Source organism: Salmo salar, chromosome ssa11 (assembly GCF_905237065.1).
Source record: "Salmo salar chromosome ssa11, Ssal_v3.1, whole genome shotgun sequence".
NCBI classification, from domain to species: domain Eukaryota; kingdom Metazoa; phylum Chordata; class Actinopteri; order Salmoniformes; family Salmonidae; genus Salmo; species Salmo salar.
The window spans coordinates 43,509,663-43,524,685 of NC_059452.1; the positions used below are offsets into that span (position 1 = coordinate 43,509,663).

General features: G+C 40.9%; 2 protein-coding genes across 6 annotated transcripts; both read left to right on the forward strand.

Moving 5' to 3' along the window:
- The first annotated feature begins 15 nt into the window (after nucleotides 1–15).
- LOC106593863 (uncharacterized) lies at nucleotides 16–14,958 on the forward strand. 4 transcript variants are annotated; one of them, XR_006757580.1, is made up of 11 exons: nucleotides 16–198; nucleotides 843–1,062; nucleotides 1,199–1,237; nucleotides 1,921–2,037; nucleotides 2,137–2,172; nucleotides 2,504–2,563; nucleotides 2,732–2,965; nucleotides 3,512–3,615; nucleotides 3,833–4,001; nucleotides 4,179–4,538; nucleotides 14,800–14,958. XR_006757580.1 is itself a non-coding variant. In XM_045689593.1 (10 exons), the coding sequence occupies exons 1-10, from the start codon at nucleotides 116–118 to the stop codon at nucleotides 4,404–4,406; spliced, it is 1,290 nt and encodes a 429-aa protein (XP_045545549.1). In that variant the 5' UTR covers nucleotides 16–115; the 3' UTR covers nucleotides 4,407–4,708. The 4 variants fall into 4 exon arrangements, 3 of the variants coding, with proteins under 3 accessions (XP_045545549.1, XP_045545550.1, XP_045545551.1); XM_045689593.1 differs by lacking the exon at nucleotides 14,800–14,958 and having other exon boundaries at nucleotides 4,179–4,708; XM_045689594.1 differs by lacking the exon at nucleotides 14,800–14,958 and having other exon boundaries at nucleotides 843–1,041; nucleotides 4,179–4,708.
- On the forward strand, nucleotides 8,449–14,899 carry LOC106592686 (uncharacterized). 2 transcript variants are annotated; one of them, XM_014184019.2, is made up of 11 exons: nucleotides 8,449–8,646; nucleotides 10,380–10,584; nucleotides 10,925–10,980; nucleotides 11,093–11,189; nucleotides 11,315–11,326; nucleotides 11,446–11,481; nucleotides 11,735–11,794; nucleotides 12,712–12,945; nucleotides 13,141–13,244; nucleotides 14,117–14,285; nucleotides 14,458–14,899. In XM_014184019.2, exons 1-11 carry the CDS (start codon nucleotides 8,555–8,557, stop codon nucleotides 14,665–14,667), a joined length of 1,275 nt encoding a protein of 424 aa, XP_014039494.2. In that variant the 5' UTR covers nucleotides 8,449–8,554; the 3' UTR covers nucleotides 14,668–14,899. The 2 variants fall into 2 exon arrangements, with proteins under 2 accessions (XP_014039494.2, XP_045545552.1); XM_045689596.1 differs by lacking the exon at nucleotides 11,315–11,326.
- Nucleotides 14,959–15,023: the final 65 nt, after the last annotated feature.

Genomic DNA, 15,023 nt, shown 5'->3' on the forward strand with positions numbered 1-15,023 from the left:
GCAGAAGAAGAAGAAGCCGATAAGTTAACTTCCTGTGTGTCACTTCCTTGTTTAGTTTTTTATTTCACATTCCTTGGTCTAATAGTTGTTAGCTAATACTAGCTACCTAGCAAAAATGCCAGGGCGTTGTTCAGCTTTCAACTGCAGGAATACCTTTAAAAATGTTAAACATAAAACAAACAAGGTTACATTTCACAGGTAAGGCTTTCAGCATTTGACCAACGTCGACACTTGGCCAACTAGCTAGTCAGCTTACGTTAGCTAGAGTGCTTGGTTAGCTTGTTAGCTAGCTAAGATTCCCAGTAATAAATCGGCTATACCTTGATTTGGACGAATGTGACATAAATGTTAGTTACCTTATCATAAAGAAAACGTGGAACATCTAAACAAGTGAACACCCCTTAGTACCCCAGCCTAAGTGCTCGCTGTTTCATCCCTGTCTCTTGCAATTTGCAGTTCAAACAATTACAAAGCAGACACCCCGCCACTGATTTTGATAAATAGATGAGGGATGGGGCTGGAGAAATGTAACTACTGTCAAATTCATAGACACGGCTATGAATGCAAGGACTGGCCACAGGCAGTGACCATCCATGATGTCAAAATTATAGTTTTAGCAATGTTGTGAGGCTATAAAGTGTTTGTTTACAGTTACAAACTTAGATTTTTGGTTCTGATGGGGTATGACAGTTGAACTAAGCTCATGATGCATTTACAAGTTATATTCTTCAAGAATCAATGGTTATATATCATTAATTTAAAATTCCAAAAATGTATGTTACAATCACAGATTGCCCTGTTGTTTACATTTTGTTGTTTTAACCTTTTTCCTATGTCAACAGCTTTCCAAAGCGTGATCCTAAACGAATAAAAGAGTGGGTGGGTCAGATGAAATGGAAAGACTGGCAGCCAACCCCTCATTCCTTACTGTGCTCAGAGCATTTTGAGGAGAGATGCATGGATAGAACTGGGCAGACAGTGCGTTTACGTGATGATGCAATACCAACTATCTTTGCTTTTCCTAGTCACCTGCAAAAAAAGGTATTTGGTAAATTGAGGCAGGTGTGTTGTTTATATTTAAACTATTAGACCAAACTGAGTCTGGTGGTTGTGAATTTAACATTTGAAGGATTCTTGAAACGTGCTTTGGATTTGTTGGTTAAGTTGAACTGTGTGTTTTATTGTTGAGTTCTTGTAGTTTCAGAAAACAGCCGGAAGGAGGAAAAGAGTAACCTCGGTGAGAAATGCAACATAAAAAAAAAAGTAATACTGTACTACCAGTTTTCCATTGGTGTTGCTGTTTACTCTGAAGGATGTGTAAAATGTACTACCAGTTTTCCATTGGTGTTGCTGTTTACTCTGAAGGATGTGTAAAATGTACTACCAGTTTTCCATTGGTGTTGCTGTTTACTCTGAAGGATGTGTAAAATGTACTACCAGTTTTCCATTGGTGTTGCTGTTTACTCTGAAGGATGTGTAAAATGTACTACCAGTTTTCCATTGGTGTTGCTGTTTACTCTGAAGGATGTGTAAAATGTACTACCAGTTTTCCATTGGTATTGCTGTTTTATTGTGTTTTTTTAAACCACGCAAGTCAGTTAAGAACAAATTCTTATTTACAATGACGGCCTACCAGGGAACAGTGGGTTAACTGCCTTGTTCAGGGGCAGAACGACAGATTTTTACCATGTCAACTTGGGGATTCTATCCAGGAACCTTTCGGTTACTGGCCCAACGCTCTAACCACTAGGCTACCTGCCACCCCATATCCTTCAGATATGTAAAAATCTGAAGGATAGTAATACTGTACTACCAGTTTTCCATTGGTATTGCTGTTTACTCTAAAGGATATGCCACATATGTATTTCCCTTTTTGATTTCACAAATAAAAGTGTATTTTGCCTGTACTGGTGATTTCAGTTTCCAGAGGATCCTGTTCCTGAGGAGTGGACACAACGGGAGAAGTCTCCACCCACCTACTTAAACCACAGTATATGGCACCCAAGTCGTTTCCATGACGACTACTGCGTTCCACAGGTACAAAGTACATATCGCTCTTATCTAGATTTTTTTTAAAGATTTTTTTTACAAATATTTAATTCATGTTTATTTATTTAGTATTTATTTGTTTTTCAGAGTATTGACTGGGCTGTAAAAGACATGCCTAAAGAAGTAAGTTGTGAGTTAGCCCTCATTGTGAAGCTGATTGAGCTCATCAAAATTGTTGGTTTGGGAAGGGTTCCCCTAATTCCTTACAGAACAACCGTGAATGTATCTTTTGTCAAATATTCCGAACAGCTTAATTCACAGTACCTGCTCAAAAATCCCAGGGAGGAGCGTGTTGAAAAGTAGTGTCACTGTTACTCCCAACCAAAACGATGTTGATGAGGCCCAGACCTCTAGGGCCAGTTGCGTGTATGATTACAACATCCTATAAAGGTCTTCTATAACCCTAAACCTTTCAATACACGTGCTTTAATAACTGAACTCCTGACAATTTCAGATCCCATCTGCAACTTTAGAAAAGCAAGGTCTGATCTTTATCCCCAAGCACGCAATCAAGGTAAGGTTTCTGACAGACCATTGTATTCTGGACAGCGGCAACAAGATAATTTTGACCCTTGTCAACTTAAAGGTTTGCTGTCGTGTGTATTCCCCAGCCCATTACCTCATGTTAATTGATGTGCATATAACTAAACATTATAACTGCAAATTACTTTATCTGAACCAGATCAAGGAGAAATGGCAATGGCTGACAATGGATGTGAAGGGACCATTTCCAGAGACCAAAAGTAGACACAAGTTTGTACTAATTATAATGGACTACTACTCTAAATGGATGGAAGCCTACCCCATGAAGACCAACAACAGTAAAGAGATTGCCAAAATCATCTCTGACCTCATCTCTCGCTTTGGCTTCCCTGTTGGAATCCTGTCTTGTTTGACTCGAGCACACATTTTAGAGGTAAGAGATGCATGCATGCATGTGTGGATGTAAGTGTTACTGTACTGCCCTAAATAAAAATGTTTTGGGGGGGAAATTAAGTGTTGCACTAAGTTATCTCATGAATATTAAGTACCAGGGGTGGAACCAAAATTATTTTCCAATTGTTTCATTCTGAACAAAACATAATTTTTGTAGTTCATTCCAGTGTTCCGACCAGCAAAATAAAGTTTCACTGTAAGGTCTACACCTGTTGTATTCGGCGGTTGTGACAATAAAATTTGATTTGATGTTCAGCAGGCAGGCACTGGAATACGTTTCTGAGCGACAGAGTGAGGGCTTTGCATAGACGCTTTGTAGCATTTTTTTTGTGGGCCTGGAAAGTAAAATCACTTTATTAACCGGTTCCCATGGTTTTCAAACAACGGTTCTGTTCCGGAACAATATAGATCACTTTCGTTCCCGGTTCTGATTCTGTTCCTCCAAAAATGTTGTTGTTTTCTGGTACTGTTCCCTGAACCGGTTTCAACCCCTGTTAAGTTTCCCTTCCCTTTTTTTATTTTACAGATCAACTCGGCTTTGGGTGATCTGAAGAAACTGACAGGCCAACTCATATTCTACCGTCCTCTGGGAGTGTCATTGGATCCAGTAACAAAGTCCCTCGTAGACCGGTTTGTCCTCCAATGTACCTTGCTACACAGCCACCTGATTCTAAAAGCTTATACTATGGATAATAGTCTACTAAATAGAATTGGGTTAATGATTGCAATAATCTTTTGGCAATTTACTGAATCCAAACACATGTCATGCTAGCCCAGCTGACTTGCTGACTTGTTATAATATGCATGTGTTTTGTTTTAATACATTTTTCATCATATACCTGGACAGGTTGGTGTCAGATTTGGTGAAAGAGCATCCTGATCGTTGGGATGTTTACCTGGCTGCCAGTGTGTTCAGCTTCTGCTGCAAAGAGCACCCCACCACTAGACAAATACCTCTGTCTCTGCTGCGCTGTGGAGGGACTCAGTCTGTCTCCACCTCACCAAGAAAGCTGCCTGTAAGTTGGAGGCTGAGCGTGTTTAGACTTTCCCACTCCTACAACAAAACATACTCATATTATTGATTCCCATTGAATGAATGAAGAAAATGCACATAGAAATAGGTTTGAATTATACCATATTTTACTTGAGCCTTTATGCTGACTTGTGCGTTGACCAACCTGTTTGCATTGAAGGACAATGGGATAAAAGGAAGGACCTTTGTCATACTAGATGCCCAGCCACCTCAAAGGGAAGTCCGTGTGGAGTGCAATCAGTGCAGTCAATGGAGCACGGTCACTCAGGACTCTGAGCTGAAGAGATATGAGGAGATGAAACTTGGGGATGAGGACTACACCCACACCTGTGTGAGCTGCAGGGTGGCCATGAGCTGCAGGGTGGCCCTGGAGGTCATGAGGGGTTAGCAGACAAGGACATGAACAACTGGATGGAAATGAGAGAGCTTTTCAAACAAGGACTGAAAAGATGGAGGATATAATAAGGACGTTGGAAACAAAGTGGTGGTGAAGGAAGAGATTGATGTGGGGTGAAAAAAGGTTCCTAGGGGAAGAAGTTTGAACAATAGGAGTTTATAATGTGTATATACTTATAAGTTTCTCCGTCATTAAACGTTTTTGGAATTAAATAAAAACAGAGTGTTGTTTTCAAGTTGTGTGTGCTCAAACAGTGGATTGTTGTTTTAATAAATCATTTGGGCAGACGTCTATATACTGCTTCAGTGCTTCATCTATTCCTCTCTGATTTGCGGTATTTTAGAGAATGGGGTAGCTGCAGTCCAATATGGCAATCAGAGTATGTCGAAAGGAAAGGAGTGGGCGTGTCGAAAGGAGTGGGCGTGTCGAAAGGAAAGGGGTGGGCGTGTCGAAAGGAAAGGAGTGGGCGTGTCGAAAGGAGCTCTGCTATAGGTTAGTTAGACGGTTGCTTACTGTGACTATCACCTTGATGTTGGCTACTAGGCAGCTACTTCCCACTCTGTTGGGGGACAGCAGAGAGATGCATTTGATTATGCTGAGCTGGGGGGCAACAGTCTATGGCCCGTGATTTGAAAGGGCCAAAGTGGGGAGGGAGGAGCGCCCTTCTCAAATGGAACAGTAATCTGTGCCGCTGGATCATGTCAACAAGGCAGCATTGTGCACCGTCCAGAAACATACATCTCTTTTTCATAAAATACACATTTAAATTAAACTAGTTTTCATTGGGATGCCAGATATGGTCCTCTGTAGCTCAGTTGGTAGAGCATGGTGCTTGTAACGCTAGGCTTGAGTTCCATTCCTGCTCGGACCACCCATACATAAAATGTATGCACACATGACTAAGTTTCTTTTGGATAATTTTGTTTTATGTATTTTTATTTAACCTTTATTTAACTAGGCAAGTCAGTTAAGAACAAATTCTTATTTACAATGACGGTCTACCAAAAGACAAAAGGCCTGCGGGGACGGGGGCTGGGATGAAAATACAAATATAGGACAAAACACACATCACGACAAGAGAGACACCACTACACTACATAAAGAGAGACCTAAGATAACAACATAGCATGGCAACAACACATGACAACACAACATGGTAGCAACATGGCAGCAGCACAAAACATGGTACAAACATTATTGGGCACAGACAGCAGCACAAAGGGCAAGAAGGTAGAGACAAAAATACATCACGCGAAGCAGCCACAACTGTCAGTAAGAGTGTCCAGGATTGAGTCTTTGAATGAAGAGATGGAGATAAAACTGTCCAGTTTGAGTGTTTGTTGCAGTTCGTTCCAGTCGCTAGCTGCAGCGAACTGAAAATAGGAGCGACCCAGGGATGTGTGTGCTTTGAGGACTTTTAACAGAATGTGACTGGCAGAACGGGTGTTGTATGTGGAGGATGAGGGCTGCAGTATGTTTCTCAGATAGGGGGGAGTGAGGCCTAGGAGGGTTTTATAAATAAGCATCAACCAGTGTGTCTTGCGACGAGTATACAGAAATGACCCGTTTACATAGGAGTATAGAGTGTTGTGATGTATCCTATAAGAAGCATTGGTGGCAAATCTGATGGCCAAATGGTAAAGCACATCTAGCTGCTCGAGAGCACCCTTACCTGCCGATCTATGAATTACGTCTCCGTAATCTAGCATGGGTAGAATGATCATCTGAATCAGGGTTAGTTTGGCAGCTGGGGTGAAGAGGAGCGATTATGATAGAGGAAACGAAGTCTAGATTTAACCTTAGCTTGCAGCTTTGATATGTGCTGAGAGAAGGACAGTGTACCATCTAGCCATACTCCCAAGTACTTGTATGAGGTGACTACCTCAAGCTCTAAACCCTCAGAGGTAGTAATCACACCGGTGGGGAAAGGGGCAGTCTTCTTACCAAACCACATGACCTTTGTTTTGGAGGTGTTCAGAACAAGGTTTAGAGCAGAGAAAGCTTGTTGGACACTAAGAAAGCTAATTTGTAGAGCGTTTTACACAAAATCCGGGGAGGGACCACAAGAATGGAATGGTCTACCGTATCAAAAGCTTTGGCCAAGTCAATAAAAACAGCAGCACAACATTTCTTAGAATCAAAGGCAATGGTGACATCATTTAGAACCTTTAAGGTTGTAGTGACACATCCATAACCTGAGCGGAAACCAGATTGCATACCAGAGAGAATACTATAGACATCAAGAAAGCCAGTCAGTTGATTATTTTACACTTTTGATAAACAGGGCAAAATAGAAATGGGCCTATAGCAGTTGGATCAGCTTGATCTTCCCCTTTAAATAAAGGACACACTCTGGCTGCCTTCCAAGCAATGGGAACCTCCCCAGAGAGGAGAGACCGGTTAAAAAGGTCAGAGATGGACTTGGTGATGATAGGGGCTGCAACCTTAAAGAAGAAAGCGGTCAAGTTTAAGGAGCTCCTTTAGCACCTCAGACTCCGTGCCTGCCTGCAGGGAGAAACTTTGTAGTGGGGCAGGGGAAAAAGAGGGAGGAGCATCGGGGCTAGTTGCATTAGAAGGGATGGGAGATGAGGAAATGCTGACTTTATGAAGTGGATAAAAGTGTCAGCTAAATGGCCTACGTTATAGATAGTTTTTATCCAAAGCAATCACTTTGCATGTGAAAACACAGAACCCTATTCATTACTCCACGTGCCTAATTACGTCCCTTTTGTTTTGAGCCGACTTCACCGTGGGCTTTGAACAGGAGGCAGCCCTGTTCCAAAATGAATGCAATCAACTTTCACCTGATAAAAAACACGCCTACTCGATCTACCGCATTTAGGGCCCGGGAAAACAGCTAACTTACTGCATTTTAACACATTTTGCCATGGTGCAGAGAGAAACATTTGCAGTTTTATAATTTTATATTACACATTTTGTCATAAGGCCAAGAGAAAATGTTGCAGTTTTAAAGCTAATTTCCAGCAATTCTACACTTTTTGCCATGGGGTAGAGAAACAATGTGCTGTTTTATTAGCTCATTTCATTATTTTGTTCCTATTTTGCCATGAGGCTGAGATAAATGTTGCAGTTTTAAAGCTGATTTCCTGTAAATCTACACATTTTGCTATCATATGCTATCTGGGGGCCCCCTGACCTCCATTTTGGGGGGGGATTGGAGCCTATGATAAAATGTGTAGATTTGCAGGAAATTGCCTTTAAAACTGCAGCTCTGCATTTCGACACACCCACTCGCCCATACTCTGGTCGCCATATTGGGCTGCAGCTACCCATACTTGGTATTTTCCAAGGTGTTATTTTCCTTTTTTCCACCCCGTCCAGTTGGTGGCAGTGTTGCACAACCTTTTCATTTGCCACAAGTCATAAAACCACTAATGAAGAAAAAAATGATCAAGCCCTGTCTGTCTTGTTGAGTTTTGATGCAGAGTTTCTACCTGATAAGGTCAGATTAGGTTATATTTATTACTATTTTGTGAGGGTCTATGTTCTGAACCCGCTACAGTGCTTTAGGTGCCAATGATTCCGACATGGTGCAGCATTGTGTAGAAGGGAGATCCCACGATGTGAGAAATATGCAGGATCATCAGATGGAGTGTACAGTTCGGACAGAGAAATCACTGTATCAACTGTGGGGGTGCACAATGCAGCTGGGGATCCGAAATGCCACCCCCAGGCGATCCAGATAAGATGAGTTTTAGTAAGGTTGTTTTTCTTGCGTTTATAACCATGGCAATGAACTGCACTGCACTGATGGAGCAGAAATCACAGCAGATTGATGTGGTAGTTGCAGCAGCAGTGTGAGAGATTTTAGTGCAGAAGATCCACAGGAAGTTTTGACAGAAGGGGTTTCATCCTCCCAGGTCGACAGCCTGGTGTAGGATCGTTTAGGGAGAAAGTAGTGGGATGGGCTGGTAGGTTTTTGGGGATAGTATATAGGTGCAGGGTTAAGTGGTGATGCAATTTTAAGATTTTCCCATTCCACCTTTCCCTTTTATTGTTGGGTGACCAAATGTGCAATACGCACTCCGACCTTCGAAAGGCAGCATACATAACACAACGTCCAAGTCTGCCAGAAATTCAAACGAAGGAGGAAAATATCAACAATTTGTAAATCAGAAATGTCATGTTCAGCTTATAACTGTAAGAATAGAGGACATGATACATATGATAAAAATAATCAGTTGCGTGCCAAAAAAGTTAGGCTTCACAGGTAAGGCTTGCAGCATTTGACTAACAACACGATATTGGCTAACAAGTTAGCTAGCAGCTAGCGAAGATAACGTTATCTTGTGAGGCTACCTGAGAGATTTCCAGTAATTTCGATGTTATAGTATTATACCTTATCATAACAAACTAGTTAGATAGCTAACGTTATTACTAAATGTTTTTGTCTTAAAGCTAAACAAACAAGTCCTGATGTTATAAAGGGATCTGTGAATATGTCCAATGCAATGATCTTTTCAATTCGGCTGTTGTCGATATTTAGGCTAGCCATAACTGTCTTTCTATATAATACTCAAAATATAAGGTTTTATTACTCCATTGTTTACAAAACAACGATGTAAACAAACAACACAACTTCAAAATGTGTTTCAACCCGTCATGGGGTGTATTCACTAGGAACCAAACATAAGCAAACGAAACGGGGAGGGACCACCTGAATTTGACCAATAGAAACAATTTTTTTTCCCTTTGCAAACCGTTTCCCGTGTGGAGTAAACGGTTTCCTTTGCAAAACATTCTTAAACGGAACGAAACGGAGAGGGACCTACCAGTAGATGTACTAACTAGATAAACTGTGGTTTTAGATGTAAAACAGCATGTCTAATGATTACACCCCTGATGTCATGGACTGTCATGAGATTAGCTAAAAACATGCCACTTCGACACAGCTATGATTTTTTTCGTAGCAGATTAGGAGAATTAATGTAGCAAGGTAGGAGAAAGCTTTCCTAACCTGCTACGAAAAGTCCCATGTATCAAAGTGGCATGTTTTTAGGGAGTCCTGGACTGTCATCCCTTACATCTAGAGCACTATGGGGTTACATTTCCTTATAGCCCCATCCCTAAACTGTATACCAAAACAAGTGTCAGGGACACCCGTTTTCTCTGAATTAGCTTTAAAGGTCCAGCACTATCAAAAACGTGATTTCCTGTGTGTGTGTGTGTGTGTGTGTGTGTGTGTGTATATATATATATATATATATATATATATATATATGAGAATGCTTTATATATATATATATATAGATATCCACACTCTAAGGTTGGAATAATATTGTGAAAATTATGATATTAGCCTTTTAGTGTAAGAGCTGTTGAAAAAGACTGCCTGAAATGTTTTGGTGGTATGGAGTTTTGGCCTGCCTGGTGACGTCACCAGGCGCTAAATTAGTTGATAGACCAATAAGAAAGAGAATCCAAACCTATTTTTCAGTTTTCCCCTCCCCACTCAGTCCCCTCCCCACTCAGTCCCCTTCCAGACAGTCGTAGCTAAATTCTTGCTTGAGAAATTGCTCGTTGCTAAGGAGCTATTTTAGTTTATTTTTGACCATTTTATTTTAAGTAAGATACTTAATTGTTACCCAGAAATCATTTTGGTATTGAGATAAAAATGGCTGCATTGGACCTCTCATCTCTGTTGATCATTATTAGCTATTTTATTTTAATTTTATTTAACTGTTATTTATCTAGGCAAGTCAGTCTTATTTACAATGACAGCCAAACCCTAACCTGGACGACGCTGGGCCAATTGTGCGCCGCCCAATGGGACTCCCAATCACGGCCGCTTCTGATACAGCCTGGAATCGAACCAGGGTTTGTAGTGACGCCTCTGGTACTGAAATGCAGTGCTTTAAAACGCTGCGCTACTCGGGAGCCCTGTGAAATTGTGATGTTGTTACTTTTTACTTATTTCTTTTTTACTTTGTCTCATGCCATCAGATTTCCGCTGAGTGACGCCAAAAGACTAAAAAAGTGGATCCATCAGACGAGACTGAAAGCCTGGAAGCCAACCAAAAGCTCCAGACTGTGTTCCGAGCATTTCGAGGAGAAGTACCTGATAACACCCTCAACTGGACGTGGTGTTCGTTTACGTAATGATGCCATTCCAACTATATTTTCCTTTCCTAGTCAGTTCCAAAAAAAGGTAATTTGTGAATTGATGCAGGTGTATTTTTCTGTTGAAAGTTTTTGACTGGGTCTTTTTCAAAATGGTTATTATTTTGATACATATGATAAAACTTGACTCATGCTTTGGCTTTGTTGGTTTGAACTTTTGAGCGGCGTGTTTTTATTGTTGAGTTCTTATTGTTTTAGAAAACAGCGGGAACGAGGAAAAGAGTAACCTTGCTGAGTAAAAACAACAAAACAAGTCATCCTACTAGTTTTCCATTTGTATTGTTTTTGATATGGCTAGGATGCACACTTTATTCTCAATCTTTCACAAATGAAATGAACTATGTATTAACCTCTACTTGTGATTTCAGTTTCCCGAGGATCGTGTTCCTGAGGATGTGTCATCACTACCAGCTGAGCCAAAGTGGTACTCAAAACCAATACAGTTTGTAGGAGCTATAGGTTATGAGCCAATGTTGTGAAGAAATTAAGCAATTCATTATTTCCCTCTCTTGATTGTTCTTGTAATGAAACATTAGCTCTGCAGAGTCAACACGGTTGAAGAAGACTCCCAGTTACTTAAACCACAGTATATGGCACCCAAGTCGTTTCCATGACGACTACTGTGTACCACAGGTACAAAGTACATATCACACTTATCCAGACCTTGAATCGTCAAATACATGTCATGTCAAAATACTTGAGGTGTGCTTGATTTAGCTCGCCTAGGTACAATAACCAATGGAACACTGTCTTTCCAGCCTGCACGCCAGGTAAGCTAAGTGAAACGCACCTTGTGTTTGAGTATTTGACACAGGTCTGCTCTTATCTGGAGTTTTTACATTTCTGGTGATATTTCATGTATCCTTTATTTATTTTTATTTTTTTTCAGAGTATTGACTGGGCTGTGAAAGATAAACCAAATGAAGTAAGTGGTAGCTCTTATGAGGCTGATTGGGCCAATCAGAATCGATCGATTGTGCCAATCTCGCAACCAAACAATCCTGATTGGCTCAAACGAGGGCTACATTGAAACTCATATACGGCTAGTTGTGTGTATACAGTGTGTACGGGCTTATACGGCTAGTTGTGTGTATGATCAACAACATTGTATAAAAGCTTTATATACCCCCAAACCTTTATTTCCTGCTTTAATCACTGAACTCTCCTGACAATTTCAGGTCCCACCTTCAGCTTTACAAAAGCAAGGGCTGATCTTTATCCCCAAGCTCGCAATCAGGGTAAGATTTCTGACAGACGGGCTTATTCTAGAAAACAGAAAACATGGGGCCAAGCTTCCTGCCATCCAGGACCTCTATACCAGGCAGTGTCAGAGGAAGGCCCTAAAAATGGTCAAAGACTCCAGCTACCCTAGACAGACTGTTCTCTCTGTTACCGCACGGAAAACGGTACCGGAGCGCCAAGTCTAGGTCCTAGAGGCTTCTAAACAGCTTCTACACCCAAACCATAAGACTCCTGAACATCTAATCAAATGGCTACCCAGACTATTTGCACCCCCCCACCTCTCTTTGACACCGCTGCTACTCTCTGTTATCTATGCATAGTCACTTTAATAACTTTACCTACATGTACATATTACCTCAATTATCTCGACTAACCGGTGCCCCCGCATATTGACTCTGTACTGGTACCCCGCTGTATATAGTCTCCACATTGACTCTGTACTGGTACCTCCTGTATATAGTCTCCACATTGACTCTGTACTGGTACCCCGCTGTATATAGTCTCCACATTGACTCTGTACTGGTACCTCCTGTATATAGTCTCCACATTGACTCTGTACTGGTACCCCACTGTATATAGTCTGCACATTGACTCTGTACTGGTACCTCCTGTATATAGTCTCCACATTGACTCTGTACTGGTACCCCGCTGTATATAGTCTTGTTATTGTTATTTTACTACTGCTCTTTAATTACTGGTTAATTTAATTTCTTCTTTTTTCCTTTTTTAAACTGCATTGTTGGTTAAGGGCTTGTAAGTAAGCATTTCACTGTAAGGTCTACACCTGTTGTATTTGGCGCATGTGACTAATACAATTTGATTTGAACAAGGTTATTACATTTTGTATTATTTTTATCTTCCATTTTTTTACATTTATATCCTTTTAAATATAATTTTATGATATTTGAACCAGATCAAGGAGAAATGGGATTGGCTGACAATGGAAGTGAAGGGGCCATTTCCAGAGACCCAAATTGGACACAGATTTGTACTAACTGTAATGGACTACTACTCAAAATGGTTGGAAGCCTACCCCATGAAGACCTGCACCAGTAAAGAGATTGCTCAAATCATTTCTGACCTCATCTCTCGCTTTGGCTTCCCTGTTGGAATCCTGTGTTGTTTGGGTGTAATGCTGACTGTAGAGGTAAGAGATACTGTGGTTAGTTTATAGAGATGGTATTGTGTAGTTTGTTATGCAGTATGTGCAGCATTTATTTATGCTAGCGTTACTGTACCACCACCTGAAAACAAAATCAGTTGTATTGGTTGTGATGGCCAAATGTATGTTGCACCAAATGATCTCATGAATATTAAGTACCCCTCTTTTTTAATTTTACAGATCAACTCGGCTTTGGGTGATCTGAAGAAACTGACAGGCCAACTCATATTCTACCGTCCTCTGGGAGTGTCATTGGATCCAGTAACAAAGTCCCTTGTAGACCGGTTTGTTCTCCAATGTACCTTGCTACACACCCACTAGATTTTAAAAGCTTATGGATAGTTTGTTGCTTGTCAAATCAAGTCGAATTTTATTTGTCACGTGCTGAATACAACCTAAATACGACCTTACAGTGAAATGCTTACCTAATAAAAATAAGTGCTAAGTAAAAGATAAGTAAAAAAAATAGAAAATAAAAGTAACAAATAATTAAACAGCAGCAGTAAAATAACAAGCGAGGCTATATACAGGGGATACCGGTACAGAGTCAATGTGCGGGGGCATCGGTTAGCTGAGGTAATACGTACATGTAGGTAGAGTTAAAGTGACTATGCATAGATAATAAACAGAGTAGCAGCAGCGTAAAAGAGGGGTCTGGGTAGCCCTTTGATTAGCTGTTCAGGAGTCTTATGGCTTGTGGGTAGAAGCTGTCAAGAAGCCTTTTGGACCTTGACTTGGTGCTCCAGTGCCGATCTGATGACCCATGCCAAATCTTTTCAGTCTCCTGACGGGGAATAGGCTATGTGGATAGAGCACTATGTGGCAGGTTGATTGCCTTCTATCATTGCAAGACAGTTCAGTGAGTCAGTCGCAAGATTGGAAGAATTTACTGTAGAATAATGAAGTCGCCAACGGAAACACGTTTGACACTTGATTGGAACAAACACGTGCTGTTACCAGTGCATTGCAATCCAGACATTGCTTAACTTTTAAATAATTTTTCAAAAAGCGCATCAGTACTAAATAGAACTGGGTAATGATTGCAAAAATCTTTTGTCAGTTTACTGAATCCAAACACATGACATGCTAGCCCAGCTGACTTGTTATAATATGCATGTGTTTTGTTTCATACATGTTTTATCATATACCTGGACAGGTTGGTGTCAGATTTGGTGAAAGAACATCCTGATCACTGGGATGTTTACCTGGCTGCCAGTGTGTTCAGCTTCTGCTGCAAGGAGCACCCCACCACTAGACAAATACCCCTGTCTCTGCTGCGCTGTGGAGGGACTCAGTCTGTCTCCACCTCACCAAGAAAGCTGCCTGTAAGTTGGAGGCTGAGCGTGTTTAGACTCACAGGTCACAACTAAAATTACCAATAAATGAAGTAATGTACATCAAATATCATAGGAATGGGTCTTTTTAAAGACTGAATAATATTGTCATATTTTTTCTTTTAAACTGACTTGGGCTTTGATCACTCTGTTTGCATTGCAGTACAATGGGATTAAAGGAAGAACCTTTGTCATACTAGAGGCCCAACCACCTACAAAGGAAGTCTGTGTGCAGTGCAGTCAGTGCTTGGAATGGATCTCGGTCACTCAGGACTCTGAGCTGAAGCGATATGAGGAGATGAAACTTGGGGATGAGGACTACACCCACACCTGTGTGAGCTGCAGGGTGGCCCTGGAGGTCATGAGGGGTTAGCAGACAAGGACATGAACAACTGGATGGAAATGAGAAAGCTTTTCAAACAAGGACTGAAAAGATGGAGGATATAATAAGGACGTTGGAAACAAAGTGGTGGTGAAGGAAGAGATTGATGTGGGGTGAAAAAAGGTTCCTAAGGGAAGAAGTACATGTTGTGTATGTATTTGTATAAGTTGCTCTGATGACCCTTTTGTCATTAAAAACAACGGTATAAAGTGTTTAAATTACATTTTGATTGTGTTTCTTAATTAAATAAAAACTAAAATGTGTTTCTGAATAAAATTAAAACGGGTTTTTATTTTCACCCCGTCCAGCCAGTGGCGGTAATGTCCTACTTATCCTTTGCCACCCAG